This window comes from Coregonus clupeaformis, chromosome 27, assembly GCF_020615455.1.
Source record: "Coregonus clupeaformis isolate EN_2021a chromosome 27, ASM2061545v1, whole genome shotgun sequence".
Classification (NCBI taxonomy): Eukaryota; Metazoa; Chordata; class Actinopteri; order Salmoniformes; family Salmonidae; genus Coregonus; species Coregonus clupeaformis.
In genome coordinates, this window is record NC_059218.1 from 32,643,348 (window position 1) to 32,665,659 (window position 22,312).

Below are 22,312 nucleotides of genomic sequence, written 5' to 3' on the forward strand. Positions count from 1 at the left end.
TGTGAAGTATTTTGTGGATTATAATTAATGGACATTTTTGTAGGGGTTGATACATTTTTCATAAATCAAGTCTGAAATTTAAAAGAGGAAATTACACAATTTAGAAGCCTTTTTAAACCTCAAATTCACTATAAGTTTTAAATGTCCTGCATTGCAGGAAAGTTATCCTGCAACAGGGTGATCAAATTAAGATCATACATCTGTAGATTGCAGTGTGCAGACAGCAGAGTCTCTTGACTTTTTTTTTTTTTTCTGTTTTGTGAGGGTCTCTCAGACGGTAAACTGGCTTTACTACTTTAGGACTTTGTTGTATTGATATATTTCTAAACAGAATATTCCATAACCTATCAAAATATGCCCTCACATCTTTGAAAACCGCACCACACTAGAGACAAACCGGGCACTATGTATCCCTGGCAATGTGAATCCTTTCATGAATAAACAATTACATGTCAGGATTTGATATGTAAACGTCCTGACGTACGATTCAGCCATTGAGTGATCATGCTCTCCTAGAGTGCCGTTTCCTCCAACTGTTATCAACACGTGCACGAAGAATTGCATTAACTAAGGCAGGAACATGTCAGACCATCAGATACACTACAATCAGGTTAAGAGTCAACCTTGTGTGTTCGAAACAGCATATACATTTAGAATCAGGGTTGTGTTTAAGCTAGGGCTAGAGTGAAGATTGAACTGTAAGGTTTCAAGGTTGAAAGTCGAGTGAATAATTTAAGGCACTTAAGAACATTGACATTTCAGTCCCTAATGGTTGGTTATATTTTGTGCCAGCCTCAGTGTTTCATCAGATGCAGCCTTGGAAACCCTAATTAGACCATACTGTACCAGGATGGTGCTGTTTGGGAAACAGGCCATTCTCCATAGGCTATGGAAGAGGGAGACTGAGAGTGGCACCTCCTAGAGTTGGCACCACAAACCAGGGCCTGCCCTCTCCTGCTCTTTTGGATCCTTCTACACACATGTTCAGAATTAGGTAAATCCCAACCCCCTCCTCTCATTAGGGAAGAATGTCGTCGGAGGAGGAGGAGAGAGAAGCTACGCTCTTCTCTGTGTCCTCTTCTCTCCCTTGTGTCTGTGGATCTCCCTTCTCTCCCACCGGTGGGATGTTTTTATATGTTTGTATTTTCTCTCTGTACTCTGTTGATGAGAAATCAATCACTCCCTCCCTGGAGGAGCACCAGCTGCTCTTTGAATCGGCTGTGCCACTTGGCCTTGTGTAGATTGGCTCTGCTCTTTTTTTCCTAATTATTTTTTATCTTCAAAATGAATCCCCCACCTTGACTCAGTAGCCTATCCAGGCCTAAAAGGAAAACAAATAAATGATATCTTGGCCCGGCTAAGCCAAACACAAATGGGCTAGGTTTATTTATCACATGGGGATTCTTCCTGGGTTGTGTTGGGGGCAGGGGGGGTGTGGAGAGTGTTGGGGTTTCACTGAAAAAGCATGGCACAAAAAAGGTGGTCCGACATGACTAGAAGGAATCCTTGTAGTTTCTCAGTCAGTGGAGCAGGTGCAACACTTCTACAGTAGGTCAGGAAAGGCCACAATACTCTAAAGTCACCATGAGGTTGCTTGCTCTCACTCTAACTTTCTCTCTCTCTCTCTGTTCTCTCTATCTTCACATTTCCCAGCCCCACCTAATACATCTGTATACTCACTCTGTCGTCATATATCTTTTTCTCTAAGTGGGAAAAGTGCTTTGGTGTTTCCACTGGGTTTCTACTTCATAATTAACACCCCCCATATGATATATAGTTAACACAGATGAATTACTTAAAAGGGATTAACTAAATTCTTAAAGGAGACAGAGAAGAAAGCTGACAGAAGAGAGGGAATAGCTAGCATAGAGCTGCAGAGAAATGGCAATTAAAACCGGGAAAAGATTAAACACAGGGGGAAGTGAGGGGAAGAAGACTTGAACATTCACACTAGAACGCAAGTCATGCTTTTATCAGACATAGTGTTCCCTCTGTTTGTGCTTTCAAGGTTTTCTTATATTCTCTGTTCCTTTGAAATAATATAATTACTGGTGTGACTTGACCACAGAAACAAGAGTTCAAAGAGTGAGATTCAAGGACTGTGAAAGTACAATATAGAATTGCACAATGCGTGTGGGTCTTCGACTGTGTCGGTCTGTCTGTCTGTTCCTTTCTAGCAGTATTATTTGTGAGGGACGTTGTAGTGGGGAGCTGCGTTTGATAAGAGATAACAGGCCATAATGATGGAGCTGATAGAAAGATGCTGTAGATGTAAATTATTTTGATGAGAGTTGTGCCGTCACTTTTCATGGTGCACAGAAGCATTCAGATTATTCAGCTCCAACACATTGTTAAAGGGAAACGACTGAAAGAACAATCTCTTTTTTCTCTTTCTCGCAGACTTGGAGTTTAATCAAAGTAGGAATCTAATTATATTTGACTTGCATTAAGCACAGACCATTTCTTGAGGTGCTGAAAAAAAGTGAAGATCCTGGGGCTGGGAAAAATAGAATCAACGCAGTGTTCGTTTGTTTCTTTCAGCTACTTTCCACACCAAAAGCTTCTCATCTGCTTGTGTTGGGTTTTTTTCTGTTGGTTTTGCATTTCAGGGAGTTGTTTGCTATTTTGTGAACATGCTCATTGCTACTGAAGGTTGACGGGTGGGATGAACAAATATGTAACTCTAACTGATCTTTAGCTTCAGCAAGGAAGGAAATAGAAAGGGTTTGTGTTTTAACTCAATACATCTATCCTGCCTCTTTTGCCATACTTTTGTCATTTTTGTTTGTGTATTTGTTTCATGGTACAGTATGTACTCTGTATAGCTGCAAGTATTTTGGTAGACAGAATTAGCCCATTTTAAAGGGTTTAATTCTCAATCTCTTATCTTCAATTAGCATTTTCCAGACTATGAGTAGTCACAGCCTGTCTCTTACATCTACTTATGGACCATCCTGATCCTGATCTCTCCCTCAAGCTAAGGTAGGAGTGGAGTATATGCCTCCTTCTCTCTTCTGTTCTGCCCCCTTCCCTATCTCTTCATTCTGCCCCCCCTCCCCCCTCCCTCTCTGACCCCCCCCCCTCTCTCTCTCTCTCTGGCCCCCTTCTCTCTCCTTCTCAAATGTTTTTCTCTCTCTCTGAGGCTCATTCTTTATCTCTCTCTCACTCACACACACACACAAATTGCGTAGAAGATTAAAGATTTTAGCTCCAGGAAGCTGAGCAAGCCGGTCTTACTCCCCATGCTAAGCCTCACCATGGCATATATCTCAACAAAATGTAAACAATACATCATCTATGCACGTGAGGCAAGGGGCCTGCCTAAATCAGCCATTTTTAGCTAGATTACACACTGTCACTGTAGAGACATCTCTGTTTTTGTACATGTCAGCAATCAATGCTTCAATATAGGGAAGGAAGAAAACAATGGAATATATCCTGAAGGATTTATAACATGTGTATTGAAAATAGGTCATTTTATACATGAAGCAAATGTTTGTGCACACAGTGATTATTCAACATACAGCTGAAGTTAGGGTGGTGTTAGAAGTTTGTAGTCAGATGGCAGACAACATATATTATGTATTTTTTAGCACTAAGCCTACCCACTGAGTTTTTTTTTTATACGAGCGCGATACGATTCATGTGCCCATAAATCAGAACAATCTATAATGTCCGGCATCTTGGATCGAATTTGGGATTGTGTTTTCTGTGCTAATGCAGATACAAAAAAAGATTAACGAAGAGCAAGCTACAATACGGCAAACTTAGCAAACGTGGTATTTGTGGTAAATGCATGGAGGCCGCCATCCTAATTATCATCCGCCAATGGCTTTGGTTTTGGGTGCACCAAACATTTGTTTGTTGCTCTGCTAGTTTCACTCTGTTAATCAGGCCTTTTGTGTATTACTAGCTAGGTTTCCATCCAAGACAGAGTCGGGTTAATGCAGGGGCTTACCGGGGCTGATTAAACAAAAAGTTTGAAAAAGAAATGCATATATACAGTATATATTATACAGTATATACAAGATATGTAATATATATATATTTGTTTTACTGCAACCGCCAACCACAGGAGGATTCAGCCTGCTGCTGCCGCTCTGCTAATCGTCAGATGGGGGAGGAGAGGAGGTATGGAGCCCACGTGGGTAACTGGGGAGCCATGCCTTGATTTGGTAACTGATTAATACAAAATTAAAACATAAACTGCATTATAAATAAATGTGACTGGTCAATTGTCTGAGTCAGGTGCTGGGCCCAAGCCCATAGGGGGCCCAAGAGGCCAAAAATAAAAATAAATAAAAAACGATTACGTTATTTAAATAAATATAAGAATATCCAACCACAGGAGCCCGCTCTCAATGTTCAAAGTACACTGGAGAGCATAATTTAGTCACAGAGGATCAATAGTAAAAAACAACAACTGTGGATTACATTTTATCATACAGGTAACTGACAAAATAAAGAAACATCAACATAAAGTGTTTTAAAAGGGTGTTGGGCCACCATGAGCTGCCAGAACAGCTTCAATGCGCCTTGGCATAGATTCTACAAGTGGACCTAAACTATGCCAGACAAATGCCCCGCACACACCGTAACATAAACTTTGTATCCCTCATTTACTCAAGTGTTTCCTTTATTTAGGCAGTTACCGGTTGATTTTGGCAGTTACCGGTTGCCTACAGTCGGGAAGTCCGCAATTTGGGAAGCATGTGTGCCAAATATACAGCATGTTGCATTGTGGCCATAGACATATAATCCATCGAAAGGTTTTGGAACCTTTCACCCTGGAAATGTGAGTGTTAAACTCATGGGTACACTAGCAATGGCTGCCAGGCCTGACTTGAATGGGAAGTGCCATCTATGGATTATATTTCTATGGTTGGTTGCGGCTGTCTGTTTGCCTTTTGCACATTTCTTAATACAATCGCAGGAAAAACGTACAGTTTACAAAGCAAATGCCTACTGCTGAAAAGAGAAGACTAATCTGTCTGTAGAACCAATAGGAAAACAAATTCTCAACTCCCAATTATTTGCGAAGGAGCTCATCTTGAGATGGGCTATTGCCAAGAGGAGTGCATCGGCCATAGCCTATGGCTTCATCTTCATCATTAGGTGAGTTAGTGTGCAACTGGAAATTCTATTTAGTAGCCTACTGTAGCCTATAATATACAGTTGAAGTCAAAGTTTACATTCACTTAGGTTGGAGTCTTTAAAACTTGTTTTTCAACCAGTCCACAAATGTCTTGTTAACAAACTATAGTTTTGGCAAGTCGGTTAGGACATCTACTTTGTGCATGACACAAGTAATTTTTCCAACAATTGTTTACAGACAGATTATTTCACTTATAATTCACTGTATCACAATTCCAGTAGGTCAGAAGTTTACATACACTAAGTTGACTGTGCCTTTAAACAGCTTGGAAAATTCCAGAAAATGATGTCATGGCTATAGAAACTTCTGATAGGCTAATTGACATAATTTGAGTCAATTGGAGGTGTACCTGTGGATGTATTTCAAGGCATACCTTCAAACCCAGTGCCTCTTTGCTTGACATCATGGGAAAATCAAAAGAAATCAGCCAAGACCTCAGGAAAAAAATTATAGACCTCCACAAGTCTGGTTCATCCTTGGGAGCAATTTCCAAACGCCTGAAGGTACCACGTTCATTTGTACAAGCAATAGTACGCAAGTATAAACACCATGGGACCACGCAGCCGTCATACCGCTCAGGAAGGAGACACGTTCTGTCTCCTAGAGATGAACGTACTTTGCTGCGAAAAGTGCAAATCAATCCCAGAACAATAGCAAAGGACCTTATGAAGGTGGAGGAAACAGGTAAAAAATTATCTATATCCTCAGTAAAACGTGTCCTATATCGACATAACCTGAAAGGCCGCTCAGCAAGGAAGAATTCAATGCTCCAAAACCGCCATAAAAAAGCCAGACTACGGTTTGCAACTGCAAACTGGACAAAGATCATACTTTTTGGAGAAATGTCCTCTGTTCTGATGAAACAAAAATAAAACTGTTTGGCCATAATGACCATTGTTATGTTTGGAGGAAAAAGGGGGTACTTGCAAGCCGAAGAACACCACCCCAACCGTGAAGCACGGGGGTGGCAGCATCATGCTGTGGGGGTGCTTTGTTGCAGGAGGGACTGGTGCATTTCACAAAATAGATAGCATCATGAGGAAGGAAAATGATGTGGATATATTGAAGAAACATCTCAAGACATCAGTCAGGAAGTTTAAATCTTGGTCGCAAATGGGTCTTCCAAATGGACAATGACCCCAAGCATACTTCAAAAGTTATGGCAAAATGGCTTAAGGACAACAAAGTCAAGGTATTGGAGTGGCCATCACAAAGCCCTGACCTCAATCCTATAGAAAATGTTTGTCTCACCAGGGGTGATGGTCAGATTCGCGTTTATCGTCGAAAGAATGAGCGTTACACCGAGGCCTGTACTCTGGAGCGGGATCCATTTGGAGGTGGAGGGTCCGTCATGGTCTGGGGCGGTGTGTCACAGCATCATCGAACTGAGTTTGTTGTCATTGCAGGCAATCTCAACGCTGTGCGTTACAGGGAAGACATCCCCCTCCCTCATGTGGTACCCTTCCTACAGGCTCATCCTGACATGACCCTCTAGCATGACAATGCCACCAGCCTTACTGCTCGTTCTGTGCGTGATTTCCTGCAAGACAGGAATGTCAGTGTTCTCCATGGCAAGTGAAGAGCCCAGATCTCAATCCCATTAAGCACATCTGGGACCTGTTGGATCGGAGGGTGAGGGCTATGGCCATTCCCCCAAAAAATGTCCGGGAACTAGCAGGTTCCTTGGTGGAAGAGTGGGGTAACATCTCACAGCAAGAACGGGCAAATATGGTGCAGTCCATGAGGAGGAGATGCACTGCAGTACATAATGCAGCTGGTGGCTACATCAGATACTGACTGTTACTTTTGATTTTGACCCCCCCCTCTATTCAGGGACACATTATTCCATTTCTGTTAGTCACATGTCTGTGGAACTTGTTCAGTTTATGTCTCAGTTGTTGAATCTTGTTATGTTCGTACAAATATTTACACATGTTAAGTTTGCTGAAAATAAACGCAGTTCACAGTGAGTGGATGTTTCTGCCCCACCTGCCCTGAATGACAGGTCGCCACTGTTCAGTGCACATAAAAATTACTTTTGAGGTTAAATTCCCCATGTTTTCAACTCTACTGGTGGTTTTGTCCCAAAAAATATGGTGTTATATAGTGAATGTGCTCACTTTGGTCTTGGCACGTGCGCTCTAGCCAACAGCGCAGATACAGTGCGGGTAGCCTACTACATGAAGAGATTATTATGGATTCTTTTTATTTGTTAAACGGCATCCAAACATCAATCATCATGTCACCAGAATAAGACCCTTGATAGTTATTGGAAAGCAGCATCAAGCTCATCACAGTGCACTTTCACCACCCTGTGAAGTTCATCGTATGTTATTTGATCTGTAACCTAATAAACTCCATGGTTTTGTATTTGTATCTATAAAGGATCGCCATTAGCTGCTCCCACTCTTCCTGCGGTCCAGAAACATTAAGGCGTTTATATACAATTAAAAGTCTTACATGACATTACATTTCATAACACTTTTCACAACACATTAAGTGTGTGCCCTCAGGCCACTACTCTACCACCACATATCTACATTTACATTTTAGTCATTTAGCAGACGCTCTTATCCAGAGCGACTTACAGTTAGTGAATACATATATATATATTTTTTTTTTATACTGGCCCCCCGTGGGAATCGAACCCACAACCCTGGCGTTGCAAACGCCATGCGCTATCAACTGAGCTACATCCCTGCCGGCCATTCCCTCGTGTGTGTAGAGTGCACGTGTAACTATTTGTATGCGTGTGCGTGTGTCTGTGCCTGTGTGTGTCTCTTCACAGTCCCGCTGTTCCATAAGGTGTATTTTTATATATATAAAAATATATATCTTATTCTACTGCTTCCATCAGTTACCTGATGTGGAACAGAGTTCCATGTAGCCATGGCTCTATGTAGTACTGTGTGCCTCCCATAGTCTGTTCTGGACTTGGGGATTGTGAAGAGACCTCTGGTGGGCATGTCTTGTGGGGTATGCATTGGTGTCTGACCTGTATGCTAGTAGTTTAAACAGACAGCTCGGTGCATTCAGCATGTTAATACTTCTTACAAAAACAAGTAGTGATGAAGTCAATCTCTCCTTTACTTTGAGCTATGAGAGATTGAAATGCATATTATTAATGTTAGCTCTCTGTGTACATTTAAGGGCCAGCGGTGCTGCTCTGTTCTGAGCCAATTGTGCTTTGTGCACCTGACCACACGACTGGACAGTAGTCCAGGTGCGACAAAACTAGGGCCTGTAGGACCTGCCTTGTTGATAGTGTTGTTAAGAAGGAAGAGCAGCTCTTTATTATGGACAGACTTCTCCCCATCTTAGCTACTGTTGCATCAACATGTTTTGACCATGACAGTTTACAGTCCAGGGTTACTCCAAGCAGTTTAGTCACCTCAACTTGTTCAATTTCCACATTATTCATTAAAACATTTTGTTGAGGTTTACGGTTTAGTGAATGATTTGTCCCAAATACAATGCCTTTAGTTGTTGAAATATTTAGGACTAACTTATTTCTTGCCACCCATTATGAAACTGACCTGCAGCTCTTTGTTAAGTGTTGCAGTGATCATATATAGTGTTGAGTCATCCGCATACATGTTGTATAGTGTTGAGTCATCCGCATGTATAAACACACTGGCTTTACTCAAAGCCAGTGGCATGTCATTAGTAAAGATTGAAAAAAGTAAGGGGCCTAGACAGCTGCCCTGGGTAATGCCTGATTCTACCTGGATTATGTTGGAGAGGCTTCCATTGAAGAACGCCCTCTGTGTTCTGTTAGACAGGTAACTCTTTATCCACAAGCAGGGGATGTAAAGCCATAACACATATGTTTTTTTCAGCAGCAAACTATGATCGACAATGTCAAAAGCCGCACTGAAGTCTAACAAAACAGCTCCCACAATCTTTTTATCATCAATTTCTCTCAGCCAATCTTCAGTAATTTGTGTAAGTGCCGTGCATGTTGAATGCCCTTCCCTATAAGCGTGCTAAAATTTGTTTACTGTAAAATAGCATTGTATCTGGTCAAACAATTTTTTCCCCAAATGTTTACTAAGGGATGGTAACAGGCTGATTGGTCGGCTATTTGATCCAGTAAAGGGGGCTTTACTGTTCTTGGGTAGCGGAATTACTTTTGCTTCCCTCCAGGCCTGACGGCACACACTTTCTTGTAGGCTTAGATTGAAGATATGGCAAATAGGAGGGAGTGGTAATATCGTCCGCTATTATCCTCAGTAATTTTCCATCCAAGTTGTCAGACCCAGGTGGCTTGTCATTGTTGATAGACAACAATTCTTTTTGTCACCTCTTCCACGATCACTTTACGGAATTCAAAATTACAATGCTTGTCTTTCATAATTTGGTCAGTTATACTTGGATTTGTTGCTGGCATGTCATGCCTAATTTGCTAATCTTGTCAATGAACAAAATCATTAAAGTAGTTGCCAATATCAGTGGGTTTTGTCATGAATGAGCCATCTGATTCAATGAATGATGGAGCTGAGTTTGCCTTTTTGCCCAAAGTTTCATTTAAGGTGCTCCAAAGCTTTTTACTATCATTCTTCATATAATTTATCTTTGTTTCATAGTATAGTTTCTCCTTCCTTTTATTCAGTTGTCACATGATTTCTCAATTTGCAGTACTTATGCCAATCGGTTGTGGAGCCAGACTTATTTGCCATTCCTTTTGCCTCGCTCAACCATACCATTTTTTAATTCCTCATCAATACAGTTTTAACAGTTCTTACAGTCATTTTCTTAATGGTTGCATGCTTATTAGTAACTGGAATAAGCAATTTCATAAATTTGTCAAGTGTAGCGTCTGGTTGCTCCTCATTACACACCACAGACCAGCAAATATAATTTACATCATAAACATAGGAATCACTACAAAACGTATTGTATGACCTCTTATCCACTATATTAGGCCCAGCCTTTGGAACTATGGTTTTCCTAGATATGGCAACTATATTGTGATCACTACATCCGATGGATTTGGATACTGCTTTAAAGCAGATTTCTGCAGCATTAGTAAATATGTGATCAATACATGTGGATGATTTAATTCCTGTGCTGTTTGTAAATACCCTGGTAGGTTGACTGATAATCTGAATCAGGTTGCAGGCACTGGTTACCATTTGAAACTTTTTCTTGAGTGGGCAGCTTGATGAAAGCCAGTCAATACTTACAGTGAGGGAAAAAAGTATTTGATCCCCTACTGATTTTGTATTGTTTGCCACTGACAAAGAAATGATCAGTCTATAATTTTAATGGTAGGTTTTTTTGAACAGTGAGAGACAGAATAACAACAACAAAAAACAGAAAAACACAATGTAAATTGATTTGCATTTTAATGAGGGAAATAAGTATTTGACCCTTCTGCAAAACATTACTTAGTATTTGGTGGCAAAACCCTTGTTGGCAATCACAGAGGTCAGACGTTTCTTGTAGTTGGCCACCAGGTTTGCACACATCTCAGGAGGGATTTTGTCCCACTCCTCTTTGCAGATCTTCTCCAAGTCATTAAGGTTTCGAGGCTGACGTTTGGCAACTCTAACCTTCAGCTCCCTCCACAGATTTTTTATTGGATTAAGGTCTGGAGACTGGCTAGGCCACTCCAGGTCCTTAATGTGCTTCTTCTTGAGCCACTCCTTTGTTGCCTTGGCCGTGTGTTTTGGGTCATTGTCATGCTGGAATACCCACCCACGACCCATTTTCAATGCCCTGGCTGAGGGAAGGAGGTTCTCACACAAGATTTGACGGTACATGGCCCCGTCCATCGTCCCTTTGATGCGATGAATTTGTCCTGTCCCCTTAGCAGAAAAACACCCCCAAAGCATAATGATTCCACCTCCATGTTTGACAGTGGGGATGGTGTTATTGGGGTCATAGGCAGCATTCCTCCTCCTCCAAACACGGCGAGTTGAGTTGATGCCAAAGAGCTCGATTTTGGTCTCATCTGACCACAACACTGTCACCCAGTTCTCCTCTGAATCATTCAGATGTTCATTGGCAAACTTCAGACGGGCCTGTATATGTGCTTTCTTGAGCAGGGGGACCTTGCGGGCGCTGCAGGATTTCAGTCCTTCACGGCGTAGTGTGTTACCAATTGTTTTCTTGGTGACTATGGTCCCAGCTGCCTTGAGATCATTGACAAGATCCTCCCGTGTAGTTCTGGGCTGATTCCTCACCGTTCTCATGATCATTACAACTCCACGAGGTGAGATCTTGCATGGAGCCCCAGGCCGAGGGAGATTGACAGTTATTTTCTGTTTCTTCTATTTGCGAATAATCGCACCAACTGTTGTCACCTTCTCACCAAGCTGCTTGGCGATGGTCTTGTAGCCCATTCCAGCCTCGTGTAGGTCTACAATCTTGTCCCTGACATCCTTGGAGAGCTCTTTGGTCTTGGCCATGGTGGAGAGTTTGGAAACTGATTGATTGATTGCTTCTGTGGACAGGTGTCTTTTATACAGGTAACAAGCTGAGATTAGGAGCACTCCCTTTAAGAGTGTGCTCCTAATCTCAGCTCGTTACCTGTATAAAAGACACCTGGGAGCCAGAAATCTTTCTGATTGAGAGGGGGTCAAATACTTATTTCCCTCATTAAAATGCAAATCAATTTATAACATTTTTGACATGCGTTTTTCTGGATTTTTTTGTTATTCTGTCTCTCACTGTTCAAATACACCTACCATTAAAATTATAGACTGAACATTTCTTTGTCAGTGGGCAAACGTACAAAATCAGCAGGGGATCAATTACTTTTTTCCCTCACTGTAGGTCACCCAGAAAATATACCTCTCTGTTGATATCACATACATTATCATGCATTTCACACATATTATCCAGATTCTGACTGTTAGCACTTGGTGGTCAATAGCAGCTTCCCACAAGAATGGGCTTTAGGTGAGGCAGCTGAACCTGTAGCCATATTACTTCAACAGTACTTAACATGAGATCCTCTCTAAGCTTTACAGGAATGTGGCTCTGAAAATAGACCACAACACCGCCCCCATTGGTATTTCTGTATTTTCTGTATATGTTATAACCATGTATTTCTACCACTGTATAATCAAAGGTATTATCTAAGTGAGTTTCAGAGATAGTCAGAATATGAATGTCATCTGTAACTAGCAAGTTATCGATTTCATGAACCTTGTTTCTTAGGCTACATATGTTAATGTGGGCAATTATTTGCACTTTTTTGGGATGCTTGATTGTTTATTACTTTACTGGAATGCTTATCAGAAGTAGATGTGACAATGTTATTTATGTTTGAGATGATAGTGAGCTGCACACAGTGGACGTCCTACTAGGGCACACTGCCTCAGTGCTAACAGTATAACTCTGGTTCATAGGCACATGATTACTGCATACAATAGCTGTAGAATCGACAGAGGTATTCAGGGGAGTTTGAGGGACATAAACTAGGTTACTTACATTGTGACTGCCAACAGCCCTGGGATAATGTACATTTGCTGCAGCATTACGACAACTCAGCGATACAATGGTAGGGATTATCTGAGCTGGGCTTGGGTCATTGATAAGTCATTGTCTCAACGCAGCCTTGAAAAGCGTGGACAGAGTCCAGGAGCCAAGATGATTTGGATGGACTCATTCCTGTGGAGAATCTTCTGTTTCCAGAAGGTGTCAAAGTTATCTATAAAAGTGATTCCAACAGAACTACAGTAATCTTTTAGCCAGATGTGTAATGCCAGTAGCCTGCTGAATCTTTCACACCCGCGGCCCAACGATGGTACCGGACCTGAAATAATTGGCCACTTTTTGGAATCATTCAGAGCTAATATCAGTTCTTTAAAATCAATTTTCAGCAGTTCCGAGCTAGCCCTCCTAATGTTATTTGACCCCACATGTCGTAGTACTTTCCCAAGTCGTAGTGGGAGGACCACACCACATATCATCGCGTCACTCCAAGTTTACTTTGATATGATGGTTATTATATAAATAGTTGCGTTTCCACCGCCATTTCTCGCATAATTAAATGTACCAACACAAAAAGATCCCACCTTGTCTAGCATATTTTGTTTTGTCGACATTTGGAAAGTTACTGACAAATTAGCTGTTTCCATCAGGCCTGTCTTGACATTTTTTAGTCAATGTACTTTACTGACATAAAAAGATTGGATGGAAACCTGGTTAATGTTGCCACTACGAAGTATCATGTTTTGGTAAAAATATAGCTATTTCTGTATTAAAGGCCCAGTGCAGTCAAAAAAATCAATTTTCCTGTTTTTTATATATATATTCACATTATGAGGTTGGAATAATACTGTGAAATTGTGAAAATTAGGATAATGCATTTTTTGTGTAAGTGCTGTTTGAAGGGACCACCTGAAATTTCAGCCTGATTTGGTGGGATGGAGATTTGGCCTGCCTGGTGACATCACCAGGTGTTAAATTAGTTAACAGACCAATAAGAAAGAGAGGTCCAAACCTCTAACAGCTAGTTTTCAGTTCCTCCCCTCCCCCCTTAGACCACTCCCAGACCTCTCTTTCTTATTGGGTGTACGTGTCGGTGTGGACTTTATTACTGTTATTTGATATCTGTCCATGTGATGTTCCTGTTTGTTCATCTTCCTGTTCATTATGACATTCATTTACAATATTAATGAAAGACAGAATCACGACACCATTCATTCTAAAAATATTGGTGACCATTTCTTAAAACAGCCAAAATGAAAATCAAGCTGAATTTATAGCTGATTAGTGTGTTGTGACGTTTTAATACCTATGGAATATCCTATCAGAATGGAGAAGCGTCTGAGAAATAGAAGTACGGCCTCTCCCCCACTTCAGCAGCAGCAACTACCGGCAGGCGATTTCTCTCTGAACTTTGAGAGGTTTATCAGGGACACTGTCCCTTGTTACGTGTTTGGCAATATGGTCAGAGAGATAACTCTTGGAAAAGGCATGTTTATCCCGCCGGCGACAACTATGAAAACGCAATCATTGGTGTATGAACGCTGAAGGATGCCTTGAGGATCCCACATTGACAAGGCTGTTTTCCCCTTCAAATAAAATGCATGATGCATTATTGACGTATGTATGTGTATATGTGTGTGTGTGTGCGGCCGTGATCAAAACTCAACTCTGCTAGTCAAGGCCACAACTGACAATATACTGTATCAGGACAGATAACTGTCTTTCAGAGTTTGCAGCTCTTATGGGAGATGGTAAATATTAGATGAAAATGTAATGGTGAAGTGATACCTTAGAAACAGACTTATTCTCTCTGTCTTTTCCCAGGAGTATACCATCGATGTGTTCTTCCGTCAGAGCTGGAGGGATGAGAGGCTGAAGTTCGACGGGCCCATGCAGGTCCTACCTCTTAACAACCTCCTGGCCAGTAAGATCTGGACTCCAGACACCTTCTTCCACAACGGGAAGAAATCTGTGGCCCACAACATGACCACTCCCAACAAACTGTTACGACTGGTGGACAACGGTACCCTGCTCTACACCATGAGGTGAGCCATCTGAAGTTTCGCAAATCACATAGAACTTTACCCTTTATTCACCTATAGTACCAAGATTGAATACTTTCAAAGTGATGTTGATCCATTGTATACTCCACTACCACCTGCCGCTACTGCCTCCCCAAACACAACCACCATCATCCCATTACTCAATTACCAATTACTTCTACCCCAAAAATCTCCTGACAATGCACATTTGGTAGTTGGCTGGTTAGCAGTTATGACATGTTCTCCATCCTGTGTAATGTTAGCTGACAGAGGGTTAGCAGAGTCTGAGGTGGGCGAGTATGCCTGAGGCCAGCTAGTGGATTGACCTGCACTCAGAGGTGCTTTGATGAATGAAGGTGGTAATTGAATAGTGAATGTCTGAGCCCAGAGCTATCCAGAGCAATGTGTCTGACTGCCAGGGGACTGAGTGGTCTTTCTCTGCAACCAGTCTGACACAGCACGTTTCATGGGGGCAGATAAAGTGTAACTATGCTCCTCTATCCACCCTCTCTTGTTCAGAGGATGATAACTATGATGTACCTAAAGTACTGTATGTCCTGAGAAGGGGGGAACCACTCAGCCAGGGTTCCACAAGGGTTCTTCGGATGTCCCCATAGGATAACCATTTTTGTTTCCAGGAAGAACCATTTTGGGTTCCATGTAGAACCCACTGTAGAAATAGTTCTACATGGAACCCGAAAGGGTTTTACCTGGAGCCAAAAAGGTTCTACCTGCAACCAAAAAGGGTTCTTCAAATAGTTATTCTATGAGGACAGCCAAATAACCATTTAAGGTTCTAGATAGCACCTTTTTTTTGTAAAAGTGTACTGTGTACCTGTTTAGACATCCTCAACAAGCTTGAGTAAAATTGTTTTGCTTATTTAAGAAACCTGTAGCAGCAATAACTATTTAATCACTTAGCTACAGTGAGAACCTGTCCGCCACTCTTAATCTCCTCATCAAGTATTGCTTTTGAATTGCTTGACATATAACCCTTAATCAAAATCTGAATCTAAGTAGGGCTCTTCATTTGGTAATGGTTTGTCCACAGGGACTGATAATTAAGGTTGCTCTGGGTAGAGTTAATTTGAAGGGAGGAACTCCATTCTTTTCCAGGCTGGGTCTCTTATGAGTTCATTTAATGTGGCTCTGATTCTCCCGAGGCTAAGAATAACATTTGAATTTGGATGGATTATTAAAAGGCCTGTCACTTTTTCATTTGCGAGCAAAGATAGCGTGTTGCAAGGCGAGTTGCTATCAAGGGCTTTTTGGCTATTCTAGACACTGAATTAAGGCAAACAAGATACAAAAATAGTCCAACTAGTTTATAAATAGTTTTTAAATAGTATAAATAGTCACTTTGGACATTTGTATACTGTATTAATTATATTTGATTATTCATTTCATTATTAGTATTCATTTCATTATTCATTTAATTTAATATCCAATGTTTTAGGAAATGCCAAGAGCAGGAAATGTATGAATGGTTACATGTTCTGGCCTAGTTTCACCTCAATGAAATGGATGAGTATGATATATATTTTTTTGTTTGTTGCCAGTTTCAGTTTCCATCATGCATTCTTGCTACGTATATTATTACAGCATTCAAGCACGATTTTCCCTGAGATTGTTCAATGTGTCATCATCCCCATCACCTCCAACATCTGTGTCGGTGACACCACTATCTCAGCACACGCTGTCGTGTGATCTGGGGCCACAACCAAACCAGAACCCTTACGCTTTACAAGATCATAAAACACTTAGGTTGCATCATATGTTTACTTAGCGGGTCGAAAAGTGTAGGTCTGACACATGAGATCTTTAAGAAAGCCTGCTAAAGCGTGTGTCACGAATTCAGCCGAGGCTGCCCCTCCTCCTTGCTCGGGCAGGTTTCGGCGTTTGTCGTCCCCGGCTTACTAGCCACTACCGCTCCATTTATCATCACTCCATTTGTCTTGTCTTGTCTTGTCAATCACACACACCTGGTACTCATTCCCTCATTAGTCTGTGTATAAGTGTTCCCTCTGCCCCCTTGTCCTTTGTGAGTGATTGTTCATTGTGAGAGTGAGTAGCTCGGTTGAGCTACTCTTTCCTTGTATGTAGCCAAGGTGGATTTTTCCCTTGTGCTAGTTTCGTTTTGATGCTTGCTGCGCTTTATTAATGTACACTGAATAAACTCTGGATTTCGGTGTTTTACCTCCTGCGCCTGACTCCGTCATTCACACCTCATCACAGAATCACTCACCTCTATGGAGTCAGCAGGAGAGGAGCGCATGCCTGGAATAGTGGCAAGGGTCCAGGAACATTCCACTATGCTGGCCAGCTTGGGGGAAGCGATGGATCGGGTTCTTCAGGTCGTCCAACGCCTGGAGAGAAGAGGAACCGATCCGTCGAGACCAGCTGGCCAACCAGATCCACATTACAGCACCCGGAGGATCCAGATATCTCGACCACCGGCGTTCGATGCTCTATGTCAGGGATTCCTTCTCCAGATCGAGAGCAGGTGTCCGTCCTCATTTCCTGCCTCTCGGGGAAAGCCCTGGAGTGGGCCAACGCGGTTTGGAGAGAAGGAGGAGCCACGTTGGAGGACTACAGGGAGTTCGCCTGCCTATTTCGGGCGGTTTTCAATCACCCACCCGAGGGTCGAGAGGCGGGTGAGCAGCTGGTCCACTTGAGGCAGGGGACGAGGACAGTACTGGAATTTGCGCTGGAGTTCCGGATTGGACATGGCCATTCGTCTGGATAACCTGCTGGCAACCAGAGGACGTCCTGGAGGAGGTCTGCCCGTTCCCGCCCCGACCAACATGGATCCAGAGCTCATGGAGCTGGGTGGTACCGCGCACCGAGAGAGCGGAAGACGACAGCTCCAGTGCCAATCAGATGGCACAAAGGGACATTCCACCACACGTTGTCGTCAGCGCTCTTTTGGGTCAGGAGGCGGCCGGCAGGGCACTCTCGCATCATCCCAGGTATTGAGCACCCACACTTCTTCAGAGCCCTCTGCTGCGCACTGTACCATACCCATATACTTCCCTGATTACATGAGAGTTCCCAAGTGTAAGGCGCTAGTAGATTCAGGCGCAGCTGGGAACTTTATGGATAAAACTTTAGCACGCCGCCAGGGCATTTCATTAGTTCCCCTATCCATTCCACGCCCCATCAGAGCACTTGATAGTCGACCATTAGGGTCCGGGTTGATAAAGGAAGTCACGGTACCAGTCACCATGATCACACAGGAGACGCATTGTGAGCAGGTCACTTTTTCCATCATTGAGTCTCCTGCTTTCCCTGTGGTGTTAGGTTTTCCGTGGCTAGCACTCCACATCCCCACTTTCTCATGGCCGCAGAGGGTTCTCACGGGGTGGTCGCGAGAGTGTCAGGGTAGGTGTCTGGGTGTTTCCGTTGGTGAAACCACGGTGGAAAGTCCAGACAGTGCCTCCACCGTGCGCATTCCCTGAATACCATGATCTGGCACAAGTTTTCTCCAAGAATAAAGCAACTAAATTGCCACCTCATCGGGCGGGGGATTGCGCAATAAACATTCGGGTAGACGCTGTACCTCCCAGGAGTCATGTGTATCCCCTGTCGCAGGCGGACACGGAGGCTATGGAGACATACGTCACCGAGTCCCTGCGCCAGGGGTACATACGTCCCTCCACTTCACCCGCCTCCTCAAGTTTATTTTTTGTGAAGAAGAAAGACGGCGGTCTGTGCGCGTGCATTGACTATCGACCACTGAACAAGGAGACGATTAGATTTAGTTATCCTCTCCCCCTCATTCCGTCAGTGGTTGAGTCATTGCATGGAGCGCGCTTCTTCACTAAATTAGATCTCAGGAGTGCGTACAACCTGGTGCGTATCCGAGAGGGAGATGAGTGGAAGACAGCATTCAGCACAACCTCGGGGCATTATGAATACCTGGTGATGCCCTATGGTTTGATGAATGCTCCCTCAGTCTTCCAGTCCTTTGTGAACGAGGTGTTTCGGGACATGCTTGGTCGCGGTGTAGTGGTCTACATTGATGACATCTTGGTGTATTCCGCTACGTGTGCCGAGCATGTGTCCCTGGTTCGCAAAGTACTGGCCCGACTGTTGGAAAATTACCTTTATGCTAAGGCAGAAAAGTGTATGTTTTTCCTCGGATACCGCATTTCTACCACAGGTGTGGAGAAGGACGGTGACCACATTGCAGCCGTGCGTAATTGGCCGACTCCAACCACTGTAAAGGAGGTGCAGCGCTTCCTTGGCTTCGCCAACTATTATCAGAGGTTTATCCGGGGCTTTGGCAAGGTCGCAGCTCCCATTACATCCTTGTTGAATGGTGGGCCGTCCCGGCTCCGCTGGTCTGCTGAGGCTGAGGGAACTGTTCACCTCGGCCCCGGTACTGGCCCACCCCGATCCATCGCTACTGTTTGTAGTGGAGGTGGATGCGTCCGAGGTTGGTATGGGAGCAGTCCTGTCTCAACGCTCGGGCACGCCACCCAAGCTCCGCCCCTGTGCGTTCTTCTCAAAGAAGCTCAGCCCGGCGGAGCAGAACTACGGAGTTGGTGATCGGGAGCTGTTAGCTGTTGTCCGAGCTCTGACCGTGTGGAGACATTGGCTCGAGGGGGCGAAACACCCATTCCTCGTCTGGACGGACCACCGTAACCTGGAGTACATCTGGCCAGCGAGGAGGCTGAACCCGGTTTGATTTCACACTGTCATACATTCCGGGTACGAAGAATGTGAAGGCAGACGCACTGTCCCGGCTGTATGATACAGCTCCTCTACGAACCTAACGCCATTTCAGTGTGTTTTAGATTATCAACCGGTTCTGGCACCGTGGCACCAGAGCCAGTCCCGAGGCCGGTTTCAGTGTGCTGCTGGAGCTGCGCGTCAAGGGGGGGGTACTGTCACGAATTCAGCCGAGGCTGCCCCTCCTCCTTGCTCGGGCAGGTTTCGCCGTTCGTTGTCACCGGCTTACTAGCCACTACCGCTCCATTTATCCTCCCTCCATTTGTCTTGTCTTGTCTTGTCATTCACACACACCTGGTACTCATTCCCTCATTAGTCTGTGTATAAGTGTTCCCTCTGCCCCCTTGTCCTTTCATTGTAAGAGTGAGTAGCTCGGTTGAGCTTGTATGTAGCCAAGGTGGATTTTTCCCTTGTGCTAGTTTCGTTTTGACGCTTGCTGCGCTTTATTCATGTACACTGAATAAACTCTGGATTTCGGTGTTTTACCTCCTGCGCCTGACTCCGTCATTCACACCTCATCACAGCGTGTTACAGATGTCGGATCTTAATTTGACCCCTTTTGCCGCAGGAGGAAAATAATCATACAGCAGGAGGATTTGAATATCTGAATAAATATTTAGGAGGCAGCTGGAAGCGGTGTTTGTATACAATGCACACTGCACCTACATAGTAACTTATGTAGGCTACGTGCAGGCTACAGCGCGTCTCGTGTTCATTCTTATGTGGATTATAATACATTGACATATTTGTAGGGGGAAGATGTATTTTTCGTTAGGGAAAATCCGTTTTTTTAAATCAATTGTTTTATATGTTGAAAGCAAGCAATAGGCAGAATAAATTATTGGTTTCCTCAGTGCCTGTGGGGTCCAGTGTTACAGACGCTAACACTGGCACACATATGCCATAGTTGTCATGGGTTTGATTCCAGCTCACTGCTCATGGATGAGTGTCTATTTTTGACGCATTCATTCCGCTTAGTTACAAGGTTAATTCTGCATGGTTGCAGGGTTAAAACAGAAACAACTCAAAGGTTAATGCCTCGATCACACCGACAGCGTCATTGCATTTTGGTACACCAGAAGTACATTCATTTCCAATAGAACTCTGCGTTTGCCTCGCAGCATTGTGTCTCAGAGGCAGTAGCAGTGTGTTCTGTGTGGTGCATACATTGGATTTATCGAAAGTATGCATTAAACTGTATGCGTAGATGGCTTGAAAGAAATGGTAGCAGAAGGTGAATGTTGAACTTTTGTTGCACACATATCCAGATGATGCTGCGTACCATTTTGTGCAATGACGCTGTTGGTGTGATCGAGGCATAACAGTTTAGGCATTAATTCCTGCGTGGTTTAAGGTTAGGGCTATGGTTTGGGGATGGCCTAAAGCATTGTGAACTGCCTTAGCCCAGTGACGTACCCGGCTCCACGAGGGGGCTAAAGGGGGCTTAGCCCCCTCAGTTCAAACTTGTGCCCCTCAGTTTTAGTTTTATGTCCCTATATAAAAATAGCAAAAAAGTTCAAATGATTGAGTGACAGGTTGGCACAAAAAAAATCTGTATCTTCACTGCGCTGTGTCAGCACAATGGACAGAGCTTGCCACGGTGTGTGTAGGGGGGCTATTGAAAGCCACTTGGGCGGTTAGGTATGACTCCTTTGGGTTTCCATAAAATGTGGTGAAAAAACACTTCTCATCTCTGTGGTAGGCAAAGTGAATAACCTGATACGCTTCCGCCTGTAATATTTGATTTTAAAATAATAAGGGCGGTGTCAGGTTTACCAGTCGAGCCCTGGTGAGGACGCTGTGTCTCTTACACAACATCAACAAAATAAATAATCTTCAAAACCTTCACGTCACTTCCTGTTGAATGCGCAACATAGAACTTGGGAGAGTTTGGTTTGTTGTTTTGGAAAGTTTGTTGTTTTGGAAAGTTTTGAAAGTCTATTGAAAACATTTGGTTACTAGATAGCTACCTTTTGAGTTTGGATCCCACGACGCGCTTGGCATCAGTTGCTGGGACCGCTACTATCTGTCCAGTGATCCTGCCGACCAAGGCTGGGTCTGAGGAACTGCTTGGCGTAGCTAGCGGGGTTTTCTTGAGGGCTTGAACGCAGCCCGAAACGCCGTTAGTCAAGCTGTCCCGGGCTTGTGGCTGTCTAGATCCCTGCTGTTTGTTGTTGTTGTTTTCAATCTTCCCTGCGACCTGCCCTGTCTGGAACTGCGAGGAGTAACAGCGTAACCTACGTTGCTACCATGACAAAGACCAAAGCCAGCGGGAGTACTGTTGAGGACAGTGGTGTCTCTCTATCACAGGTGAAATATATTTTAAACAAACAAAAATAGTTTCACAAGCAGTTTTTACAACAACAAGAAAATAGCTTCAAGTGTTGTGTCCAAATACTGGTGGAGTCAACTAATAATAGAATGGACCAGAGAGGTCGGTCCAGGACCTGAAGAAAGGTTTGCAGTTCTTCCAGGATCAGCTCGATAAGTTTAAACAGGAGAACGGCAAGATGACAGCAATCTGTAAGACATTGAGAGAGGACATCAGTTCTGTATGTGAATCCATGATAACAATGATGGAGAAATCAGAGGGACAATCATGGCGGAACAACATGGTGGACGTAATTGCAGAAAGTGAGGCAAATGATCTCGGCGAAACTGAAGATGGACCACAGGACGATTTAGGTGGAGCACGCCCACAGGACTGGAAAACCCACCACTGGCCCAGGTGACAGGTCCAGGCCGATAGGTCAGGTTCCTGAGGTTCAAGGACAAGGTAGCTGTTCTGGAAAGAGCCAAGAACTTGAGAGGAACATACATCTTCCTCAATGAGGACTATCCTGAAGCTGTGTGCCAGAAGAGGAAAGAACTTATCCCTGCCATGAAAGCTGCCAGAGCCATGGGGACATTGCTTACATCCGCTATGACAGGCTCATTG

At 43.6% G+C, this 22,312-nt stretch overlaps 1 protein-coding gene across 2 annotated transcripts in view; it reads left to right on the forward strand.

Annotated features, from left to right (window-relative positions):
- The window catches only part of LOC121541809 (gamma-aminobutyric acid receptor subunit alpha-3), a 162,725-nt gene that overhangs the window by 85,997 nt on the left and 54,416 nt on the right, over positions 1 to 22,312 (forward strand). For both annotated transcript variants that reach the window (XM_041851117.2, XM_041851118.2), the window contains exon 5: positions 14,423 to 14,643. In XM_041851117.2, coding sequence (XP_041707051.1) covers positions 14,423 to 14,643 — 221 coding nt within the window. The remainder of the gene's footprint in view (positions 1 to 14,422; positions 14,644 to 22,312) is intronic.